At 41.6% G+C, this 21,119-nt stretch overlaps 1 protein-coding gene across 1 annotated transcript in view; it reads right to left on the minus strand.

Annotated features, from left to right (window-relative positions):
- arl1 (ADP-ribosylation factor-like 1) overlaps positions 1-19,992 on the minus strand; it is a 20,607-nt gene extending 615 nt beyond the window's left edge. The window contains exons 1-5 of the mRNA XM_061983619.1: positions 19,858-19,992; positions 11,293-11,430; positions 4,674-4,755; positions 4,504-4,615; positions 4,252-4,430 (exon numbers count right to left, since the gene is read on the minus strand). Of these exons, the coding sequence (XP_061839603.1) occupies positions 4,252-4,430; positions 4,504-4,615; positions 4,674-4,755; positions 11,293-11,430; positions 19,858-19,951 (605 nt within the window). The 5' untranslated portion in view covers positions 19,952-19,992. The remainder of the gene's footprint in view (positions 1-4,251; positions 4,431-4,503; positions 4,616-4,673; positions 4,756-11,292; positions 11,431-19,857) is intronic.
- Between the last annotated feature and the right edge of the window lie 1,127 nt (positions 19,993-21,119).

Below are 21,119 nucleotides of genomic sequence, written 5' to 3' on the forward strand. Positions count from 1 at the left end.
AATGTTGTTGTGATGCATTAAACAATGTAACAAGGTTTCCCAAAATAAATCAACTCAAGTTATGGGAAAAAAAAAAAGTGCAGACAGAAGAAAAGAGTCTCTAAACATGAGTACGGTCTTCAATAACACCAGAAAAAGATGCTACCGTATTTTCCGCACCATAAGCTGCCCTGGGTTATAAGCCGCGCCTTCAATGAACGGCATATTTCAAAACTTTGTCCACCTATAAGCCGCCCCGTGTTATAAGCCGCATCTAACTGCGCTAAAGGAATGTCAAAAAAACAGTCAGGTCAGTCAAACTTTAATAATATATTAAAACCAGCGTGATGTGGGCGCGCATGGAGTCGTATATCAACATGGACGGAGCTGCGTGAAAAAAGCCACCCGGCCTCTTCGCGTAAACTTACCTTAACCACTCGCTCATCTTTTCTTCATCCATCCATCCCTTCGAGTTAGCTTTTATGATGACGCCGGCTGGAAAGGTCTCTTTTGGCAAGGTCTTCCTTTTGAATATCACCATGGGTGGAAGTTTCTGGCCATTAGCATGGCAAGCTAGAACCACAGTGAAGGATGACTTCTCATTCCCTGTGGTGCGAATATTCACCGTACGTGCTCCCGTTGTATCCACAGTGCGGTTCACAGGAATATCAAAAGTCAGTGGAACCTCGTCCATGTTGATAATGTTCTCTGGCCGGATCTTTTTTTCAGCTATCTTGTTTTTACAATATGCACGGAAAGTAGCCAGCTTTTCTTGAAAGTCTTTAGGCAGTTGCTGTGAAATAGTAGTCCGTGTGCGGATGGAGAGATTGCGTCTTTTCATGAACCGGAAACCTGTCGCTTAGTAGGAGCCATTTTGTGGTCTTTACAGATGTAAACACACAAAGGAAATGAAACGTAATATCCGCGCGCTTCTTCTTCTTCTATGGGGGCGGGTGGTTGCTTACAGTAGAAGAAGAAGCGCTTCCTGTTCTATGGGGGCGGGTGCTTACCTTGGCGGTTGCTTGCGTAGAAGAAGAAGCACTTCCTCTTCTACGGGGAAAAAAGATGGCGGCTGTTTACCGTAGTTGCGAGACCGAAACTTTATGAAAATGAATCTTAATATTAATCCATATATAAAGCGCACCGGGTTATAAGCCGCACTGTCAGCTTTTGAGTAAATTTGTGGTTTTTAGGTGCGGCTAATAGTGCGGAAAATACGGTAAATGTTTTGCTTGTCCTTTATAATAAAGAAAAAGTCACTTAAAGGATTGGCAAAGTCTATAGAAACGTGAGAAATTCTTAACGTACATTGATTGTACAGTAAAAAATTGTATTATTGAAAAATAGTGCAAAACAATAAAAAAAAACATATATATGTTAATACTAATTAATAGAGATGTCCGATAATGGCTTTTTTGTCGATATTGTCCAACTCTTAATTACCGATTCCGATACGATATATACAGTGGTGGAATGAACACATTATTATGCCTAATGTTGTTGTGATGCAGTAAACAATGTAACAAGGTTTTCCAAAATAAATCAACTCAAGTTATGGAAAAAGTGCCAACATGGCACTGCCATATTTATTATTGAAGTCACAAATATGGCGTCACATTAGTGCCAAAAATCCGAGCGCATAAGAACTGTTATCGCGCGCTGATTTTCCACTTCGTGCGCGCGACACCCTTTTGCGCGCGTGGTGCCTTTCTGCGCGCTCTGTGTACTCCTGGCATCTCTCCTCGCGCTGTCATGTTTCTTTTTGGCACTTTGGGTCGGGTATGCATAGACGGCCCCTTCTTTCTGATTGGTCAGGCGAAAAATGCTCAGAGCCAATCAGAAGTATAGCAGGGCGGGTCATCGTCAATATGTATCAAGATTTACGGAGGAAGAAGTGGATAAAAAAATGTCGCGCGCTGATGAAGGTTATTTCATACCACATAAACACAATACAATGTGCACTATTAGCCGCACCTAAAAACCACAAATTTACTCAAAAGCTGACAGTGCGGCTTATAACCCGGTGCGCTTTATATATGGATTAATATTAAGATTCATTTTCATAAAGTTTCGGTCTCGCAACTACGGTAAACAGCCGCCATCTTTTTTCCCCGTAGAAGAGGAAGTGCTTCTTCTTCTACGCAAGCAACCGCCAAGGTAAGCACCCGCCCCCATAGAACAGGAAGCGCTTCTTCTTCTACTGTAAGCAACCACCCGCCCGCGTAGAAGAAGAAGAAGAAGCGCGCGGATATTACGTTTCATTTCCTTTGTGTGTTTACATCTGTAAAGACCACAAAATGGCTCCTACTAAGCGACAGGTTTCCGGTTCATGAAAAGACGCAATCTCTCCATCCGCACGCGGACTACTATTTCACAGCAACTGCCTAAAGACTTTCAAGAAAAGCTGGCTACTTTCCGTGCATATTGTAAAAACAAGATAGCTGAAAAAAAGATCCGGCCAGAGAACATTATCAACATGGACGAGGTTCCACTGACTTTTGATATTCCTGTGAACCGCACTGTGGATACAACGGGAGCACGTACGGTGAATATTCGCACCACAGGGAATGAGAAGTCATCCTTCACTGTGGTTCTAGCTTGCCATGCTAATGGCCAGAAACTTCCACCCATGGTGATATTCAAAAGGAAGACCTTGCCAAAAGAGACCTTTCCAGCCGGCGTCATCATAAAAGCTAACTCGAAGGGATGGATGGATGAAGAAAAGATGAGCGAGTGGTTAAGGTAAGTTTACGCGAAGAGGCCGGGTGGCTTTTTTCACGCAGCTCCGTCCATGTTGATATACGACTCCATGCGCGCCCACATCACGCTGGTTTTTAATATATTATTAAAGTTTGACTGACCTATCTGACTGTTTTTTTGACATTCCTTTAGCGCAGTTAGATGCGGCTTATAACACGGGGCGGCTTATAGGTGGACAAAGTTTTGAAATATGCCGTTCATTGAAGGCGCGGCTTATAACCCAGGGCGGCTTATGGTGCGGAAAATACGGTAATACAAAATGTGACCCAAATAAATAATAAGACAACAAACACCATAATCACATCTTTCAGCCAGAACTGGTCCACCAGCAATAACATCCAACCATAACATTATTTTGTATTTTCACTTCTTCTTGAACATTTGTTTTCTAATTTATGGAATTTCTTTTGATTCAGCCATAAAATTAATGAAATATTTGAATTTTGTTTTTAAAATGTTAAAAATAGCCTTTCAATAATGTATTCTGAAACAGTTTAAAATAATCAGAGAACTGACTAACACTGACCCTACACAACTATGTTGCACAATTAAGTCTTTTTTTTTTAAAGCGAAAGAGGTCATTTCAACAGGTACAGCATCCAATGTCATATCTACATGTAATAAGATTTGTAACAAGGCAAACCGTTTGTAAATTGGTCGAAAATCGAGCAAGTTATGGTAATTTAATTAGTACATGTACCATTGACATCAATGTAATGATTGAGGCTAGATGTCCGAGGTAAGATGGCTACAACGTTGCTACGCTGGAGAATGATTGGTCATATGAAAAATGCTCACAGCCAATCAGAAAGAAGGGGCCGTCTAAGCATACCCGCCCCCAAAGTGCCAAAAAGAAACATGACAGCACGAGGAGAGATGCCAAGAGTACACAGAGCACGCAGAAAGGCACCGCGCGCGCACAGAAAGGCACCACGCGCGCGCGACAAGTGGAGAATCAGCGCGCGATAACAGTTTTTATGCGCTCGGATTTTTGGCACTAATGTGACGCCATATACAAAGTGCAGTCTTTTTTTTTTAACATGCCTCTCAAAACAGCAGCTTGGAATTTGGGATATGCTCTCCCTGAGAGAGCATGAGGAGGTTGAAGTGGAGGCGGGGTGTATATTGTAGCGTCCTGGAAGAGTTAGTGCTGCAAAGGGTTCTGGGTATTTGTTCTGTTGTGGTACGGTGCGGATGTTCTCCCGAAATGTGTTTGTCATTCTTGTTTGGTGTGGGTTCACAGTGTGGCGCATATTTGTAACAGTGTTAAACTTGTTTATACGGCCACCCTCAGTGTGACCTGTATGGCTGTTGACCAAGTATGCTTGGCATTCACTTGTGTGTGTGAAAAGCTGTAGATATTATGAGACTGGGCCTTAAGGTTTATTGGCGCTCTGTACTTCTCCCTACGGCCTTTTAAAAAGTCATACATTTTACTTTTTGAAACCGATACCGATCATTTCCGATATTACATTTTAAAGCATTAATGGGACATCTCTAATTGTAGCTTACCACTCCATTGCTTCGTCCAGGCCTGTGCCCTTGGTGGCCGAGGTCTTGAAGATCTGCCACTTCCTGTCTTTGAGGGCGGGGAGACCGAGTGCGTTGGCCACCTCGGTGGGCGTCATGGCCTGGTCCATGTCTTGTTTGTTTGCAAACACCACCAGGATGGCCTTCTTCAGCTCCTCCTCCTGGACACAAGTAACCATGACAACGCTGCTAAACCCCCCTCAGCTATTATCGGGAGGGAGTGGCGCCACTCGCCTCCAACATGGCCACCAGCTCAGACTTTGAGATGCCCATTCTGTCGCGGTCGCTGCTGTCCACCACGTAGATGACGGCGTCCGTGTTGGAGTAGTAACATCTCCAGTAGGGCCTGAGTGGAGGAGGCAGTCAGCTGAGGAGAACTGTGCTTGTCTGCTTTTCTTGTGTACCTGATACTGGTCTGTCCTCCCAGATCCCAAACCTGGAACTTCAGATTCTTGTATGTGACAGTCTCCACATTAAAGCCGATTGCTGCAAAGACAAAACAAATAACCGTGTAGTAGTAGTAGGGCAACTAATCGATTATAAAAATAGTTGGCGATTAATTTAGTCATCGATTCGTTGGATCTATGCTATGCGCAGAGGCTACTTTTTTAACTAAACCTTTATTTATAAACTGCAACATGTACAAACAGCTGAGAAACAATAATCAAAATCAAGCAGCATTGGTCGGGCCCTCGTATTTGGCAGGTGCTAGTCCTAAGTGTCCCAATACTTTTGTCTACTTTTAGTCTGAAGTGTCCCAAGACTTTTGTCTAGTGTACCTACCTTGTCTGCATTGTGTGGGCACGTTGGTGCTTCCTGCTTTTAAGCAGCCATCTTAAAAAAACAGCAGCGCAGCGGGTCTTTGAAGGGTCATAAAATCAAAACCGGAGCAGGTATTAAAAGGCTGTTCTGTTATTTTATACACAAGGGTTTAATCTCTCTCCTGTGTTAGTTTGAAGCCGAAACGACAAACGCGCTCAGAGGAGATAGTTTTTGAAGGAAGGTGACCGGTTTTTACAAAAAAATTGTTTTGAAGGGGGAATAGCAAACTTCCTGTTGATTTTTGCTGGGGGTTGTCAATTTATGAAATGTAGGTCTAAGTGAGACCTACATAGAGGTTTTTGTTTCATGTCTCTCCGACCTTCCCAGGGAGAGTTACAGGCAGTTTTGTCAGTGTTTTCCATCCGAGGAGCAGTTTTTTGTGCGTTTCATTAAAAAATTGCGCTAGAGCACAATTTTGAGATTTGGGGTTAGGTTTTTTATTAGATCACAATTTTTGCCAGTCCTGATGTGTGTGTTCAGTTCGGTGAGTTTTGAAGCATGTTAAGGGGGTCAAATTACAGCTCAAAGAGGCAAAAGTGACTGTTTTTAGTACTTTTTTGTCTTGAAGGGGGAACTTCCTGTTGATTTTTGCCCGAGAATATACTATTATGAAATCTAGGTCCAAGTCACACCTACATAAAGGTTTTTGTTTCATGTCTCTCCGACCTTCCTAGTGGGAGTTACAGGCAGTCTAGTTTTTTTTTCCGTAGGGGGCGCTAGAGCGCAATTTTGAGTTTTGTGGTTCGGTTTTTTTTTTAAAGGCAATTTTCGCAGGTCCTGATGTGTGGGTCAAATATGGTGAGTTTTGAAGCATGTTAAGTGGGTCAAATTACAGTTTAAAGTGGCGGCGGAAGAATAAAGAATAAAGAATAATTAAAGCTGCAAGCAGCATTGGTCGGGCCCGCGTATTTGGCAGGTGCTAGTCCTAAGTGTCCCAATACTTTTGTCTACTTTTAGTCTGAAGTGTCCCAAGACTTTTGTCTAGTGTACCTACCTTGTCTGCATTGTGTGGGCACGTTGGTGCTTCCTGCTTTTAAGCAGCCATCTTAAAAAAACAGCAGCGCAGCAGCATCAGCGCAGCGGGTCTTTGAAGGGTCATAAAATCAAAACCGGAGCAGGTATTAAAAGGCTGTTCCGTTATTTTATACACAAGGGTTTAATCTCTCTCCTGTGTTAGTTTGAAGCCGAAACGACAAACGTGCTCAGAGGAGATAGTTTTTGAAGGAAGGTGACCGGTTTTTACAAAAAAATTGTTTTGAAGGGGGAATAGCAAACTTCCTGTTGATTTTTGCTGGGGGTTGTCAATTTATGAAATGTAGGTCTAAGTGAGACCTACATAGAGGTTTTTGTTTCATGTCTCTCCGACCTTCCCAGGGAGAGTTACAGGCAGTTTTGTCAGTTTTTTCCATCCGAGGAGCAGTTTTTTGTGCGTTTCATTAAAAAATTGCGCTAGAGCACAATTTTGAGATTTGGGGTTAGGTTTTTTTTATTAGATCACAATTTTTGCCAGTCCTGATGTGTGTGTTCAGTTCGGTGAGTTTTGAAGCATGTTAAGGGGGTCAAATTACAGCTCAAAGAGGCAAAAGTGACTGTTTTTAGTACTTTTTTGTCTTGAAGGGGGGAATTGCCAACTTCCTGTTGATTTTTGCCCGAGAATATACTATTATGAAATCTAGGTCTAAGTCACACCTACATAAAGGTTTTTGTTTCATGACCTTCCTAGTGGGAGTTACAGGCAGTCTAGTTTTTTTTTTTTGTAGGGGGCACTAGAGCGCAATTTTGAGTTTTGTGGTTCGTTTTTTTTTTTAAAAACGCCATTTTCACAGGTCCTGATGTGTGGGTCAAATATGGTGAGTTTTGAAGCATGTTAAGTGGGTCAAATTACAGTTTAAAGTGGCAGCGGAAGAATAAAGAATAATAAAACCTTACAAATTCAATAGGTCCTTATGTCCCATTGCATAAGGACTCCCTTTGGGAGTCCTTATACAATGGGCCATGCGGGCCCTAATAAAACCTTACAAATTCAATAGGTCCTTATGTCCCATTGCATAAGGACTCCCTTTGGGAGTCCTTATACAATGGGCCATGCGGGCCCTAATAAGAATAAGAATGGCGCCAGTATGCTGTTTTTCCCCCCAATAAAATACTGGAAAGGATAGAAATGTAGTTTGTCTCTTTTATCCGATTATTAATCGATTAATCGATTATCAAATCAGTTGTTAGTTGCAGCCCTATGTAGTAGTAGTAGGTGACTGCTACAAGCATAACCACAAATCATCACCATAATTCAAGATAAGTCATCTTTAATCTGCCCGGGGCCTTCAGAACCAACACTGTCTGTGCACTCTAAGGGAACGGGCACATACAGTTGATAGATAATTGCCATAAATCAGTGTTTTTCCAACCTTTTTTGAGCCAAGGAACACTTTTTGCGTGGAAAAAATGCGGAGGCACACCACCAGCAGAAATCACTAAAAAAACGAAACTCAGTTGACAGTAAAAAGTCGATGTCGCAATTGTTGGATATGACTTTAAAGCATAACCAAGCATGCATCACTATAGCTCTTGTCTCAAAGTAGGTGTACTGTCACATCACACCCTGACTTATTTGGGCTGTTTTCCTGTGTGTAGTGTTTTACTTCTTGTCTTGCACTCCTATTTTGGTGGCTTTTTCTCTTTTTTTGTAGCAGTTTCATGTCTTCCTTTTGAGCGATATTTCCCGCTTCTACTTTGTTTTAGCAATCAAGAATATTTCTGTTGTTTTTATCCTTCTTTGTAGGGACATTGTTGATTGTCATGTCATGTTCGGATGTACTTTGTCTTTACTCCACAGTAAGTCTTTGCTGTTGTCCAACATTCTGTTTTTGTTCACTTTGTAGCCAGTTCAGTTTTAGTTTGGTTCTGCATAGCCTTCCCTAAGCTTCAATGCCTTTTCTTAGCGGCACTCACCTTTTGTTTATTTTTTGGTTTAAGCATTAGACACCTTTTTTACCTGCACACTGCCTCCCGACATCTACAAAGCAATTAGCTACCGGCTGCCACCTACTGATATGGAAGAGTATTACCGTATTTTCCGCACTATAAGGCGCACCTAAAAACCACAAATTGTCTCAAAAGCTGACAGTGCGCCTTATAACCCGGTGCGCTTTATATATGGATAAATATTAAGATTCATTTTCATAAAGTTTCGGTCTCGCAACTACGGTAAACAGCCGCCATCTTTTTTCCCCGTAGAAGAGGAAGTGCTTCTTCTTCTACGCAAGCAACCGCCAAGGTAAGCACCCGCCCCCATAGAACAGGAAGCGCTTCTTCTTCTACTGTAAGCAACCACCCGCCCGCGTAGAAGAAGAAGAAGCGCGCGAATATTACGTTTCATTTCCTTTGTGTGTTTACATCTGTAAAGACCACAAAATGGCTCCTACTAAGCGACAGGGATCCGGTTCATGAAAAGACGCAATCTCTCCATCCGCACACGGATTACTATTTCACAGCAACTGCCTAAAGACTTTCAAGAAAAGCTGGCTACTTTCCGTGCATATTGTAAAAACAAGATAGCTGAAAAAAAGATCCGGCCAGAGAACATTATCAACATGGACGGACGAGGTTCCACTGACTTTTGATATTCCTGTGAACCGCACTGTGGATACAACGGGAGCACGTACGGTGAATATTCGCACCACAGGGAATGAGAAGTCATCCTTCACTGTGGTTCTAGCTTGCCATGCTAATGGCCAGAAACTTCCACCCATGGTGATATTCAAAAGGAAGACCTTGCCAAAAGAGACCTTTCCAGCCGGCGTCATCATAAAAGCTAACTCGAAGGGATGGATGAAGAAAAGATGAGCGAGTGGTTAAGGTAAGTTTACGCGAAGAGGCCGGGTGGCTTTTTTCACGCAGCTCCGTCCATGTTGATATACGACTCCGTGCGCGCCCACATCACGCTGGTTTTTAATATATTATTAAAGTTTGACTGACCTATCTGACTGTTTTTTTGACATTCCTTTAGCGCAGTTAGATGCGGCTTATAACACGGGGGGCGTCTTATAGGTGGACAAAGTTTTGAAATATGCCGTTCATTGAAGGCGCGGCTTATAACCCAGGGCGCCTTATGGTGCGGAAAATACGGTACATGGTTGCTCTAGACAGCACCGACACTCAACAACAACACATCATTTGCAGACTATAATTACTGCTTTGCAAAACATATTTTTAACCCAAATAGGTGAACTGAGATCATCTCCCACGGCACACCAGACAGTATCTCACGGCACACTAGTGGTTGGAAAAAGCCAATCAGATCACGCGTTGTCAGTAAGGCCTTCTTCACACGTCCTGTGATTGGATACTCACTGCTTTGAGCCACGGACGAATTGAACATAGCTACTTTTTTAACCCACAAAGAAGGAGAAAGTTGAAGAAACAATATGATTAAGTTATATATACATGCTACATAAACAATGTATGAATACATTAGATATCTATACATCTTATAGACTGTATCTCTGTTGCTGCAGCAGCAGAGTTTATTCTGTCTTGACACTTTGTATTGATATTTTCTATTACATTCTTCCCTTAAATGATCATGTTTTCACTGATTGATACATTTTAATTTTCCTGAGGGAACTCTTCTGAAGGAATCAAAGTACTGTCTAGTACTACCTTTTATATGTATTTTTTATGTACTTCGCTTTGGATAAAACGTCTGCCAAATACTTCAACATAAACATAACTTTTACCCCTGTTGTCTTTTACAATCTTTATCTTCATCATTTATTTCAACTTTATGTTATTCAAGTATGACATTTTTAAATGTAATTAATTTCATTGACAAGCAATTCTATTATGGTCATACTCTTGTTTTCACAAAATACAACCAATAGTACGTTAAAGTTCAATCTTACTTGTGAAAAGTAATGCCCCGATTCCTATTTTCAACAGTCCGCTCATTTGAGCAGAAAAAGGCTGAACACCATCTTTGTTTCTACCTGTCAACTGTCAGTTTAGCATCTTTGTTTTCTGCCTGTCAACTGTCAGTTTAGCATCTTTGTTTTCTACCTGTCAACTGTCAGTTTAGCATCTTTGTTTTCTACCTGTCAACTGTCAGTTTAGCATCTTTGTTTTCTATCTGTCAACTGTCAGTTTAGCATCTTTGTTTTCTACCTGTCAACTGTCAGTTTAGCATCTTTGTTTTCTACCTGTCAAGTGTCAGTTTAGCATCTTTGTTTTCTACCTGTCAAGTGTCAGTTTAGCATCTTTGTTTTCTACCTGTCAACTGTCAGTTTAGCATCTTTGTTTTCTACCTGTCAAGTGCCAGTTTAGCATCTTTGTTTTCTACCTGTCAACTGTCAGTTTAGCACCTTTGTTTTCTACCTGTCAACTGTCAGTTTAGCACCTTTGTTTTCTACTTGTCAACTGTCAGTTTAGCATCCGTTTTCTACCTGTCAACTGTCAGTTTAGCATCTTTGTTTTCTACCTGTCAACTGTCAGTTTAGCATCTTTGTTTTCTACCTGTCAACTGTCAGTTTAGCATCTTTGTTTTCTACCTGTCAACTGTCAGTTTAGCATCTTTGTTTCTACCTGTCAACTGTCAGTCTAGCATCTTTGTTTCTACCTGTCAACTGTCAGTTTAGCATCTTTATTTTCTACCTGTCAACTGTCAGTTTAGCATCTTTGTTTTCTACCTGTCAACTGTCAGTTTAGGCTGCTCGCCGGCTCCTCATCACCACTTCAAGATGGCGGCCAATTTCTAGCGTCACAGCAGCCAATGTTGCTTCTACTTATAACATGTCTATGGTGCAAACAGTTTATTTCTAATCACCGTATGCGGGGTTACACTGTAGGTTGCCCCAGTCACTATGCAAGACTGACTTTAGTGATTTAGTAGTGTAAAAAATGAATATGTGTAAGTTACAAGTGGATCTCTGCAAAGTCTCCAAGTGTAATTTGGGTAAGATGGTCATCAAGCCGTCCAATGTCATCAGTCAAAGTCAACAGAGAGCAAGCTAGGTGAGTATTTTTACTTAAAAGGTGTGAAGAGTTCCTTGAGTTCTTCCTACAGCTCCGAGCAAACACAAACCCAGGTCACCAGCGTCAGAGGCCAGCGTGCTGACTACCGAGCCTGGGCAATCCGCTTGATATCACAAGGTTTAAAAAGGGGCCCCGGGTGGAATTTGTGCCGCCGCTGGGTCGTGATGCACTTACTGGGAATGGTGGTGACGACCTCGCCGACCTGCAGCCGATACAGAATGGTGGTCTTCCCCGCGCCGTCCAAACCCAGTATCAAGATCCTCATCTCCTTGGTGCCAAAGAGGCCCGAGAACAGACTTGAGAAGAAACCACCTGGGGAGAGGGGGGGGGAGAGAGATCAGAATTAGAAGTACTTTGATAATCTCTGAGGGGAAATTCATATTTTCAGCACAATCCCATTCAAGAGCAGACATAACACCACAGGGAGACAGAACAGGATCAAACATGACAGGGAGACCGAACAGGATCAAACATGACAGGGAGACAGAACAGGATTTCAGCACAATCCCATTCAAGAGCAGACAAACATTACAGGGAGACAGAACAGGATCAAACATTACAGGGAGACAGAACAGGATCAAACATGACAGGGAGACAGAACAGGATCAAACATGACAGGGAGACAGAATGGTGAATGGGTTATACTTGTATAGCACTTTTCTACCTTCAAGGTACTCAAAGCGCTTTGACACTATTTCCACATTCACACACTGATGGCGGGAGCTGCCATGCAAGGCCCTAACCACCACCCATCAGGAGCAAGGGTGAAGTGTCTTGCTCAAGGACACAACGGACGTGACGAGGTTGGTAGAAAGTGGGGATTGAACCAGCAACCCTCAGGTTGCTAGCACGGCCACTCTCCCAACTGCGCCACGCTTTCCCACACAGAACAGGATCAAACATGTCAGGGTGACAGAACAGGATCAAACATGACAGGGAGACACATTACAGGGAGACAGAACAGGATCAAACATTGCAGGGAGACAGAACAGGATCAAACATGTCAGGGTGACAGAACAAATCAACTTTATTTATAGAGCACATTTAAAATTTACCACAGGGGTAGCCAAGGATCAAACATGACAGGGAGACACATTACAGGGAGACAGAACAGGATCAAACATGACAGGGAGACAGAACAGGATCAAACATGTCAGGGAGACAGAACAGGATCAAACATGTCAGGGAGACAGAACAGGATCAAACATGTCAGGGAGACAGAACAGGATCAAACATGTCAGGGTGACAGAACAGGATCAAACATGACAGGGAGACACATTACAGGGAGACAGAACAGGATCAAACATGTCAGGGTGACAGAACAGGATCAAACATGACAGGGAGACAGAACAGGATCAAACATGACAGGGAAACACATTAAAGGGAGACAGAACAGGATCAAACATTGCAGGGAGAGACAGAATGGTGAATGGGTTATACTTGTATAGCGCTTTTCTACCTTCAAGGTACTCAAAGCGCTTTGACACTATTTCCACATTCACCCATTCACACACACATTCACACACTGATGGCGGGAGCTGACATGCAAGGCCCTAACCACCACCCATCAGGAGCAAGGGTGAAGTGTCTTGCTCAAGGACACAACGGACGTGACGAGGTTGGTAGAAAGTGGGGATTGAACCAGGAACCCTCAGGTTGCTGGCACGGCCACTCTCCCAACTGCGCCACGCTGTCCCACACAGAACAGGATCAAACATGTCAGGGTGACAGAACAGGATCAAACATGACAGGGAGACACATTACAGGGAGACAGAACAGGATCAAACATGTCAGGGTGACAGAACAGGATCAAACATGACAGGGAGACATTACAGGGAGACAGAACAGGATCAAACATGACAGGGAAACACATTACAGGGAGACAGAACAGGATCAAACATTGCAGGGAGAGACAGAATAGTGAATGGGTTATACTTGTATAGCGCTTTTCTACCTTCAAGGTACTCAAAGCGCTTTTGACAGTATTTCCACATTCACCCATTCACACACTGATGGAGGTTTTAAAAAAAATTGCCAATGCTCAAATTAATAATGAATTGAAATCATTGTTTTTATGAATTATTGACCTATTTTAGGCTCCAATGACTTCACATCAAATATTACACTTTGACATTTTTTGGGGTGCTAACAAATAAAATAAAAAAATAAATTACATATTATAATAAAAAATATTAAAACATAATCAATGTAAAGATCTGAAGTTGATCTAGAGATTATTATTTTTAATACTTGTAAAAAGTATGGCTCTTCTGGAGCCCAATCATTTTAAATGGACCTTTAAAAAATGGTCATTGCTCAAAATAATAATGTACTTAATAATGAATTGGTTTTATGAATTTAGGTTGATTGGCAACACTAAATGGTCCCTAGTGTGTGAATGTGAATGTTGTCTGTCTGTGTTGGCCCTGTGATGAGGTGGCGACTTGTCCAGGGCGTACCCCGCCTTCCGTCCGATTGGAGCTGAAATAGGCTCCAGTGCCCCCCGTCACCCCAAAAGGGACAGGCTAGTGATGGGTCCGGCAACACCGATGCGTCGAGCTCAAAGAGCGAAACCCTGTGTCGGTGCGCGTACCGCTTTTAGAAAGTCACGTGACCGATCATGAGCTGTTTTGGTCACGTGACCGATACGCGAACTGTGTCGCACTGACGCCTCCTCTGTGCCCTGTGAGCGTGTCTTTTCTACAGCCGGAGAAATAATAACTAAGAAGAGAAAGCGTCTAAAATTGAATACGTTGGAAAAACTGTTTTTTTTTTTTTAATAAAAATGTGTAAAAAAAAAATAAAAAAATTTCCAGGTCCACAAGCATCCTCATTCACAACACGTTCTCTTAGATTTCCATGTTATGATACATGTTCACATTATTTATTGACTATCTAAAAAAGACAAAAAATATATTTTTATTTAAATGAAGTTATGAAATAATCCTAAATGAAATACAATGACTTGGTTTATATTATTGTATATACTAGGTCAGTGGTTCTCAACCTTTTTTCAGCAATGTACCCCCTGTGAATTTTTTTGTACCTATCTCAGCTGCATTCAGGCAGAAGGCGGTGTACACCCTGGACAAGTCGTCACCTCATCGCAGGGCCAACACAGATAGACAGACAACATTCACACTCACATTCACACACTAGGGCCAATTTAGTGTTGCCAATCAACCTATCCCCAGGTGCATGTCTTTGGAGGTGGGAGGAAGCCGGAGTACCCGGAGGGAACCCACGCAGTCACGGGGAGAACATACAAACTCCACACAGAAAGATCCCGAGGTCGGGACATTATGAATATAATTTTCTAAAAATTATTTTCATAAGGCTTTTTTAAGAATACATTTTTAGGCCATCTTTGTATGTATGCTAACTTTTTTAACGTTATCATGCTAACAGTAGCATGATGCTAATATTTTATTTGAGCTAATTTTGATCATTTAAACCAGTGGTGTCAAATCTTTTTGACTGGTGGGCCGCATTGGGCTTAAAAAATTTGGCCAGGGGCTGAAAGCTGACTGCATGCAAAATAACAAAGTTTGTATACTGAAGCAGAGCTTCCCACTTTACATTTATACATACACATATATACATATATATATATACATATATATATATATATATATATATATATATATATACACATACACATATATATATATATATATATATATATATATACACATACACATATATATATATATATATATATATATTTGCAATGTGTTGCTGCCATTAAATTCTAAGTTACCGTATTTTCCGCACTATTAGCCGCACCTAAAAACCACAAATTTACTCAAAAGCTGACAGTGCGGCTTATAACCCGGTGCGCTTTATATATGGATTAATATTAAGATTCATTTTCATAAAGTTTAGGTCTCGCAACTACGGTAAACAGCCGCCATCTTTTTTCCCCGTAGAAGAGGAAGTGCTTCTTCTTCTACGCCAAGGTAAGCACCCGCCCCATAGAAGAAGAAGCGCGCGGGTATTACGTTTCATTTCCTTTGTGTGTTTACATCTGTAAAGACCACAAAATGGCTCCTACTAAGCGACACACTGTGGTTCTAGCTTGCCATGCTAATGGCCAGAAACTTCCACCCATGGTGATATTCAAAAGTAAGACCTTGCCAAAAGAGAACTTTCCAGCCGGCGTCATCATAAAAGCTAACTCGAAGGGATGGATGGATGAAGAAAAGATGAGCGAGTGGTTAAGGGAAGTTTACGCGAAGAGGCCGGGTGGCTTTTTTCACGCAGCTCCGTCCATGTTGATATACGACTCCATGCGCGCCCACATCACAGATGGTGTCAAAAAACAAGTGAAGCACACAAATACAACACTCGCCGTCATTCCGGGTGGATTAACCAAAGAACTCCAACCGCTCGATATTGGTGTCAACAAGGCATTTAAAGCATGACTGCGAACGGCGTGGGAACAATGGATGACCGAAGGCGAACACACATTCACTAAGACAGGGAGACAGCGCCGGACGACATACGCCAACATCTGCCAGTGGATCGTAAATGCCTGGGCGGATATTTCGGTCTCAACTGTGGTCCGAGCTTTCCGGAAGGCAGGATTCACGGAACTGCTGGAAAAACAACAGCGACACTGACTCTGATGACTTCGACGAGACGGAGCCGGCCATTTTGGATCCCGTATTCGCCCAACTTTTTAATTCGGACACCGTAGGAGAAGAATTCGAGGGATTTATGAATGAAGAATAACTTCAGAAAGTGAGTGTTATGTTTATTTTGTGTGTTGTGACATTAACGTTCGAGCAACATTAAGTTATTGCTATTGCTCTGCACTATTTTGAATTTTACTATGTTTGTGATTGCACATTTGCACATTACCGTACATTTTGGGAGTGAACAGAGTTGTTAGAACGCTGGTTTTTAATATATTATTAAAGTTTAACTGACCTATCTGACTGTTTTTTTGACATTCCCTGTAGCGCAGTTAGATGCGGCTTATAACACGGGGCGGCTTATAGGTGGACAAAGTTTTGAAATATGCCGTTCATTGAAGGCGCGGCTTATAACACGGGGCGGCTTATGGTGCGGAAAATACGGTAATTCAAGTACCCCCTAATCAGAGCAAAGCATTTTTGGTTGAAAAAAAAAAGATGAAGTAAAATACAGCACTATGTCATCAGTTTCTGATTTATTAAATTGTATAACAGTGCAAAATATTGCTCATTTGTAGTGGTCTGTCTTGAACTATTTGGAAAAAAAGATATAAAAATAGCTAAAAACTTGTTGAAAAATAAACAAGTGATTCAATTATAAAGATTTCTACACCTAGAAGTAATAATCAACTTAAAGTGCCCTCTTTTCTAGATTCATGAACTTAATTCTAAACATTTCTTCACAAAAAAAAAAAATCTTTAACATCAATATTTATGGAACATGTCCACAAACAATCTAGCTGTCAACACTGAATATTGCATTGTTGCATTTCTTTTCACAGTTCTTTTTGACAGACATTTTAGTGACAAACCTGAGCTTGTGCTTCATGGAGTTTATGAACTTACATTCATATTTTGTTGAAGTATTATTCAATAAATATATTTATAAAGGATTTTTGAATTGTTGCTATTTTTAGAATATTTTTAAAAAATCTCACGTACCCCTTGGCATACCTTCAAGTACCCCCAGGGGTACGCGTACCCTAGAGATGCGCGGATAGGCAATTTATTTCATCCGCAACCGCGTCAGAAAGTCGTCAACCATCCGCCATCCACCCGATGTAACGTTTGATCAGAACTGCACCCGCCCGCCATCCGCCCGATCTAATATAGATGATGCAAGGCATTAGTGAGCCTGCCAACTACTCCGGTTTTCCCGTAATTCGTACGGTTTTCATCAACCTATTCCGGGTTTTTCATTAATTAAAAAAAAAAAAAAAAAGGGTGAAAACTACGCTAATTGCACCTTGTGCAGACAAGATTTTTCGATCGGACACGGAGGAATTAGCGATGTAAAAGACCATGTTGGGACAAAAAAACACAAGTCTAATGCCGTTGCTAGCGATACAAGTGGAAAACTTTCAACGTTTTTCGTCGCCCAAACAGATTCTTTGGATGTGATAAATGCCGAAGTTTTATTTACGGAGGCAATAATTGAGCATGGACTTCCAATCGCACTGGCTGATCACATGGGACAGTTAAATGTTTGTAATGCAACCTTTAAAAATCATTACGCGGTGATCGCGGTCCCAAAAATAAACTTTTCTTGCATGATAATGTCCAGAAAAATTTGCTTTATATTACTATGGAGTCCTTTTAACGAATGAGTTTGATGGTTTATCACAAACCTTAAATGAAAGAAGTCCTTTGTTCTCCTGCACCATGGCCTTGCTTCGTGTTTGGTGCGCAAGCTTTATAACCTCACTGAGGTTATAAAGCTTTTGCCTGTTAAAGAAAGGAGACTGATCCAATGCAGCACAGACTTTCGCGTGCCACGCTGTCACGACCCAGACGCACACCAGTGCGCAATCATATGGGAGCCGCGCTGAGCGCACCTCCAAGCGCGTCTCGCTGCCGGCGACGGCCGGGTATATGGGCCCGACGCTCCAGCGCCATCCATTTTCAGGGCTAGTTGATTCGGCAGGTGGGTTGTTACACACTCCTTAGCGGGTTCCGACTTCCATGGCCACCGTCCTGCTCTCTATATCAACCAGGGTGAGCCCCACCCCTTTCGTGAGCGCACTGCGCGCGGAGTGACCCCTGTTACGCGCCCCCGGCAACAGGGGTGGCGGGCAGGTAAGCTGCGCGGGCGGAGCGCGCGGAGTGACCTCTGTTACGAGCCCCCGGCCACGGGGGTGGCGGGCAGGTAAGCTGCTTACCTGCTGCGCGTGACGCCGGCCGCGGCGAAGGCGGACGAGGCGGGGTGTCGGTGCGGTGGGCGCGGTAGTGACCCTGGACGTGCGTCGGGCCCTTCTCGCGGATCGCCTCAGCTACGGCTCCCGGTGGGGCCCTCTCGGGGGAAGGGGCCTCGGTCCCGGACCCCGGCGAGGCGTCCCTTCTCCGCTCCGTAAAAGTGTCCATCTCTTTTCTTTTCTTTTTCTTCTGTAGTGGCATATGCAGCAGGTGCCTGCTCGTTTTTCGTATGTGGGTAACAACATTTAACTATGTATATATATTTCCGAATTGGTTTAACTGCCACCCGCAAAAAAAAATAAATAAAAATATATATATATATATCTAATTAATCCACCCGACCCGACCCGCGCGCGGATAAAATCTTATTTTTTTAAATTTCATCCGCCCGATCCGCGGATAATCCGCGGACTCCGCGGTTGTGTCCGCAAACCGCGCATCTCTAGCGTACCCCCATTTGAGAACCACTGTACTAGGTCATAAAATCAGTGTCAGTTGAGTCGGTCCATAGGTTGCCTGTAGGGATTTTTAATGTCCAACAGATGTCAGTATTTAGTGACACAGTATCGACACAGTATCAATACAGTTTTGCAATGTGTCGAAACGCTTCATGACGCCTCATCAACCCATCACTAGGACAGGCGATAGAATATGGATGGATGGAGGGTTTTATGAATTATTGATCTATTTTAGGCTCCAATGACTTCACATCAAATATAACACTTTTTAAAAAATGTGTCAGAATCAGAATCAGAATCAGCTTTATTGTCATTACGCAAGGTAACGAGATTGAGGCCATTCCATACAGTGCGATGTGTGCATGCTAGAAAAACAATGTGCAAATATATAGAAATATAAAAAATTTAGAAGTGCAATGAATATGGTGTGAAATGAATATATACATGAAAAAACAAAACAAAAACAGGGTGGTTGGTGGAATGGGTTATTGCACCGAAGAGAAGGCAGTTATGAGGGACAATGGGGCAGTCCGTTCAGGATGGTTATGGCCCTGGGGAAGAAGCTGTTCTTTAGCCTGTTTGTTTTGGTTTTAATGCACCTGTAGCGCTTCCCAGAGGGCAGCAGGTGGAATATTGCATATTTTGTGTGTCTGTCATTAAAAAAAGCAAATGTTTCTGTGATTAAAAAATGCATTAAAACAAACAAACAAACAAAATAATAATAATAATAATAATAATGTTATAACAACATAACCTACTCAGTGGCTAGAGTGTCCGCCCTGAGATGGGTAGGTTGTGAGTTCAAACCCCGGCCGTGTCATACCAAAGACTATAAAAATGGGAGCCATTACCTCCCTGTTTGGCACTCAGCATCAAGGCTTGGAATTGGGGGTTAAATCACCAAAAATTATTCCCGGGCGCGGCCACCGCTGCTGCTCACTGCTCCCTTCACCTCCCAGGGGGTGAACAAGAGGATGGGTCATATGCAGAGGAGACATTTCACCACACCTCGTGTGTGTGACACAATCATTGCTACTTTAACTTAACTTAACTTAAATTCCAGCTGGTTAGCCAGGATTATCTTAGCAAGTGTGCTTATTCTTCAATGCACATTGCAACCACTTGCATGAGTTAAAGGAGTGTTGACGTCACAGCAAAACAATGATTATTCCATTTAAAAGAGTGTTGACGTCACAATAAAACAATGATTATTCCATTTAAAAGAGTGTTGACGTCACAAAAAAACAAACATTACTCCGGGCAAAACAGCTAGCATGGCGCTCGCTCGCCGAACCACGTGTAAACTGTCAGGCTAAAGTCAAACATTTGCGTTTGTAATGCTAAATGTAAAGTATATAGACGCACGTATGCGATTGTTTGGAGAAAATTACCCATTTTGACGAAGACTCGGCTCTCGTACCGCAGCAGGAGGTCGGACTGGAAAGACCTTCTTCCGTGTGGTGACGTGTCGTCAGGTGACGTCATCAACAAGCGTACTTTATTTCGTCGCTGTCACTATCCGCTCGGTTTACGCATGCGCGCAGATTACGTCACTTCCTGGAAGACGCTTCTGCTGTTTTAAATGTTTTATTGACGTTTCGTACAAAAAAACAGCTTATTTAGTAGAAAAAGAAAATACAACATTAAACAGGTAGATATAAAAATAACCAGGACATATCGCCACAATTTAATCAATTTGGACTTTTCTGTCATTGCAATGAAGGACGCACGGGGGCGCTACTGACTCCCATCACGCCATGTCTTGTTTATGTGAGGATTTTTTTTTAAACGAGGCGACCATCCATCCATCCATTTTCTACCGCTTGTCCCTTTTGGGGTCGTTTAACCTAAAATCTTTGTTTTTTGTTTGTTTTTTAATTGAACAACAAACATACATTTATAATTCAACGTCAAAGAAAGAAAACCAAAGCAAATACAGATGGACTATTAAATATGGATAAATCATAATAATAATAAAAAATATCAAATACATTTATAATTCACACAAAAAGTCAAGGCACTTTCAACGTCGAAGAAAGAAAACCAAAGCAAATACAGATAGAGTATTAAATATTAATAAATAATGATAAAAAATATGGAATACATTTATAATTCTCACAAAAATCAAAGCACTTTCAACATCAAAGAAAGAAAACAAAAGCAAATACAGATGGATTATTAAATATTAATAAATAATAATAATAATAAATATGAAATACATTTATATTCACACAAAAAGTCAAGGGACTTTCAACATCAAATAAAGAAATTCAAAGCAAATACAGATAGAGTATTAAATATTAATAGATAATAAAAAATATGAAAAAACGAAAAACAAAACAAAAAGGTCTATCTAAATCACTTTTAAAAAAATTAACAGAGATATCAATTTAAGGGCTTTTGTACTCTTAATCATTCTCCAGGATTTGATTGATAATTGTAAACCATTGAGCCAATTAGAAAATGTAGGCCTTACTTTAAAATACATTTATAATTCACACAAAAAGTGAAGGCACTTTCAACATCAGAAATAAAACAAAAGAAAATACAGATAGAGTATTAAATATTAATAAATAATAATAATAAAAGATATGAAATACATTTATAATTCACATAAAAAGTCAAGGCACTTTCAACATCAAAGAAAGAAAAC

The sequence above is a fragment of the Nerophis lumbriciformis genome, linkage group LG25, assembly GCF_033978685.3.
Source record: "Nerophis lumbriciformis linkage group LG25, RoL_Nlum_v2.1, whole genome shotgun sequence".
Taxonomy (NCBI): Eukaryota; Metazoa; Chordata; class Actinopteri; order Syngnathiformes; family Syngnathidae; genus Nerophis; species Nerophis lumbriciformis.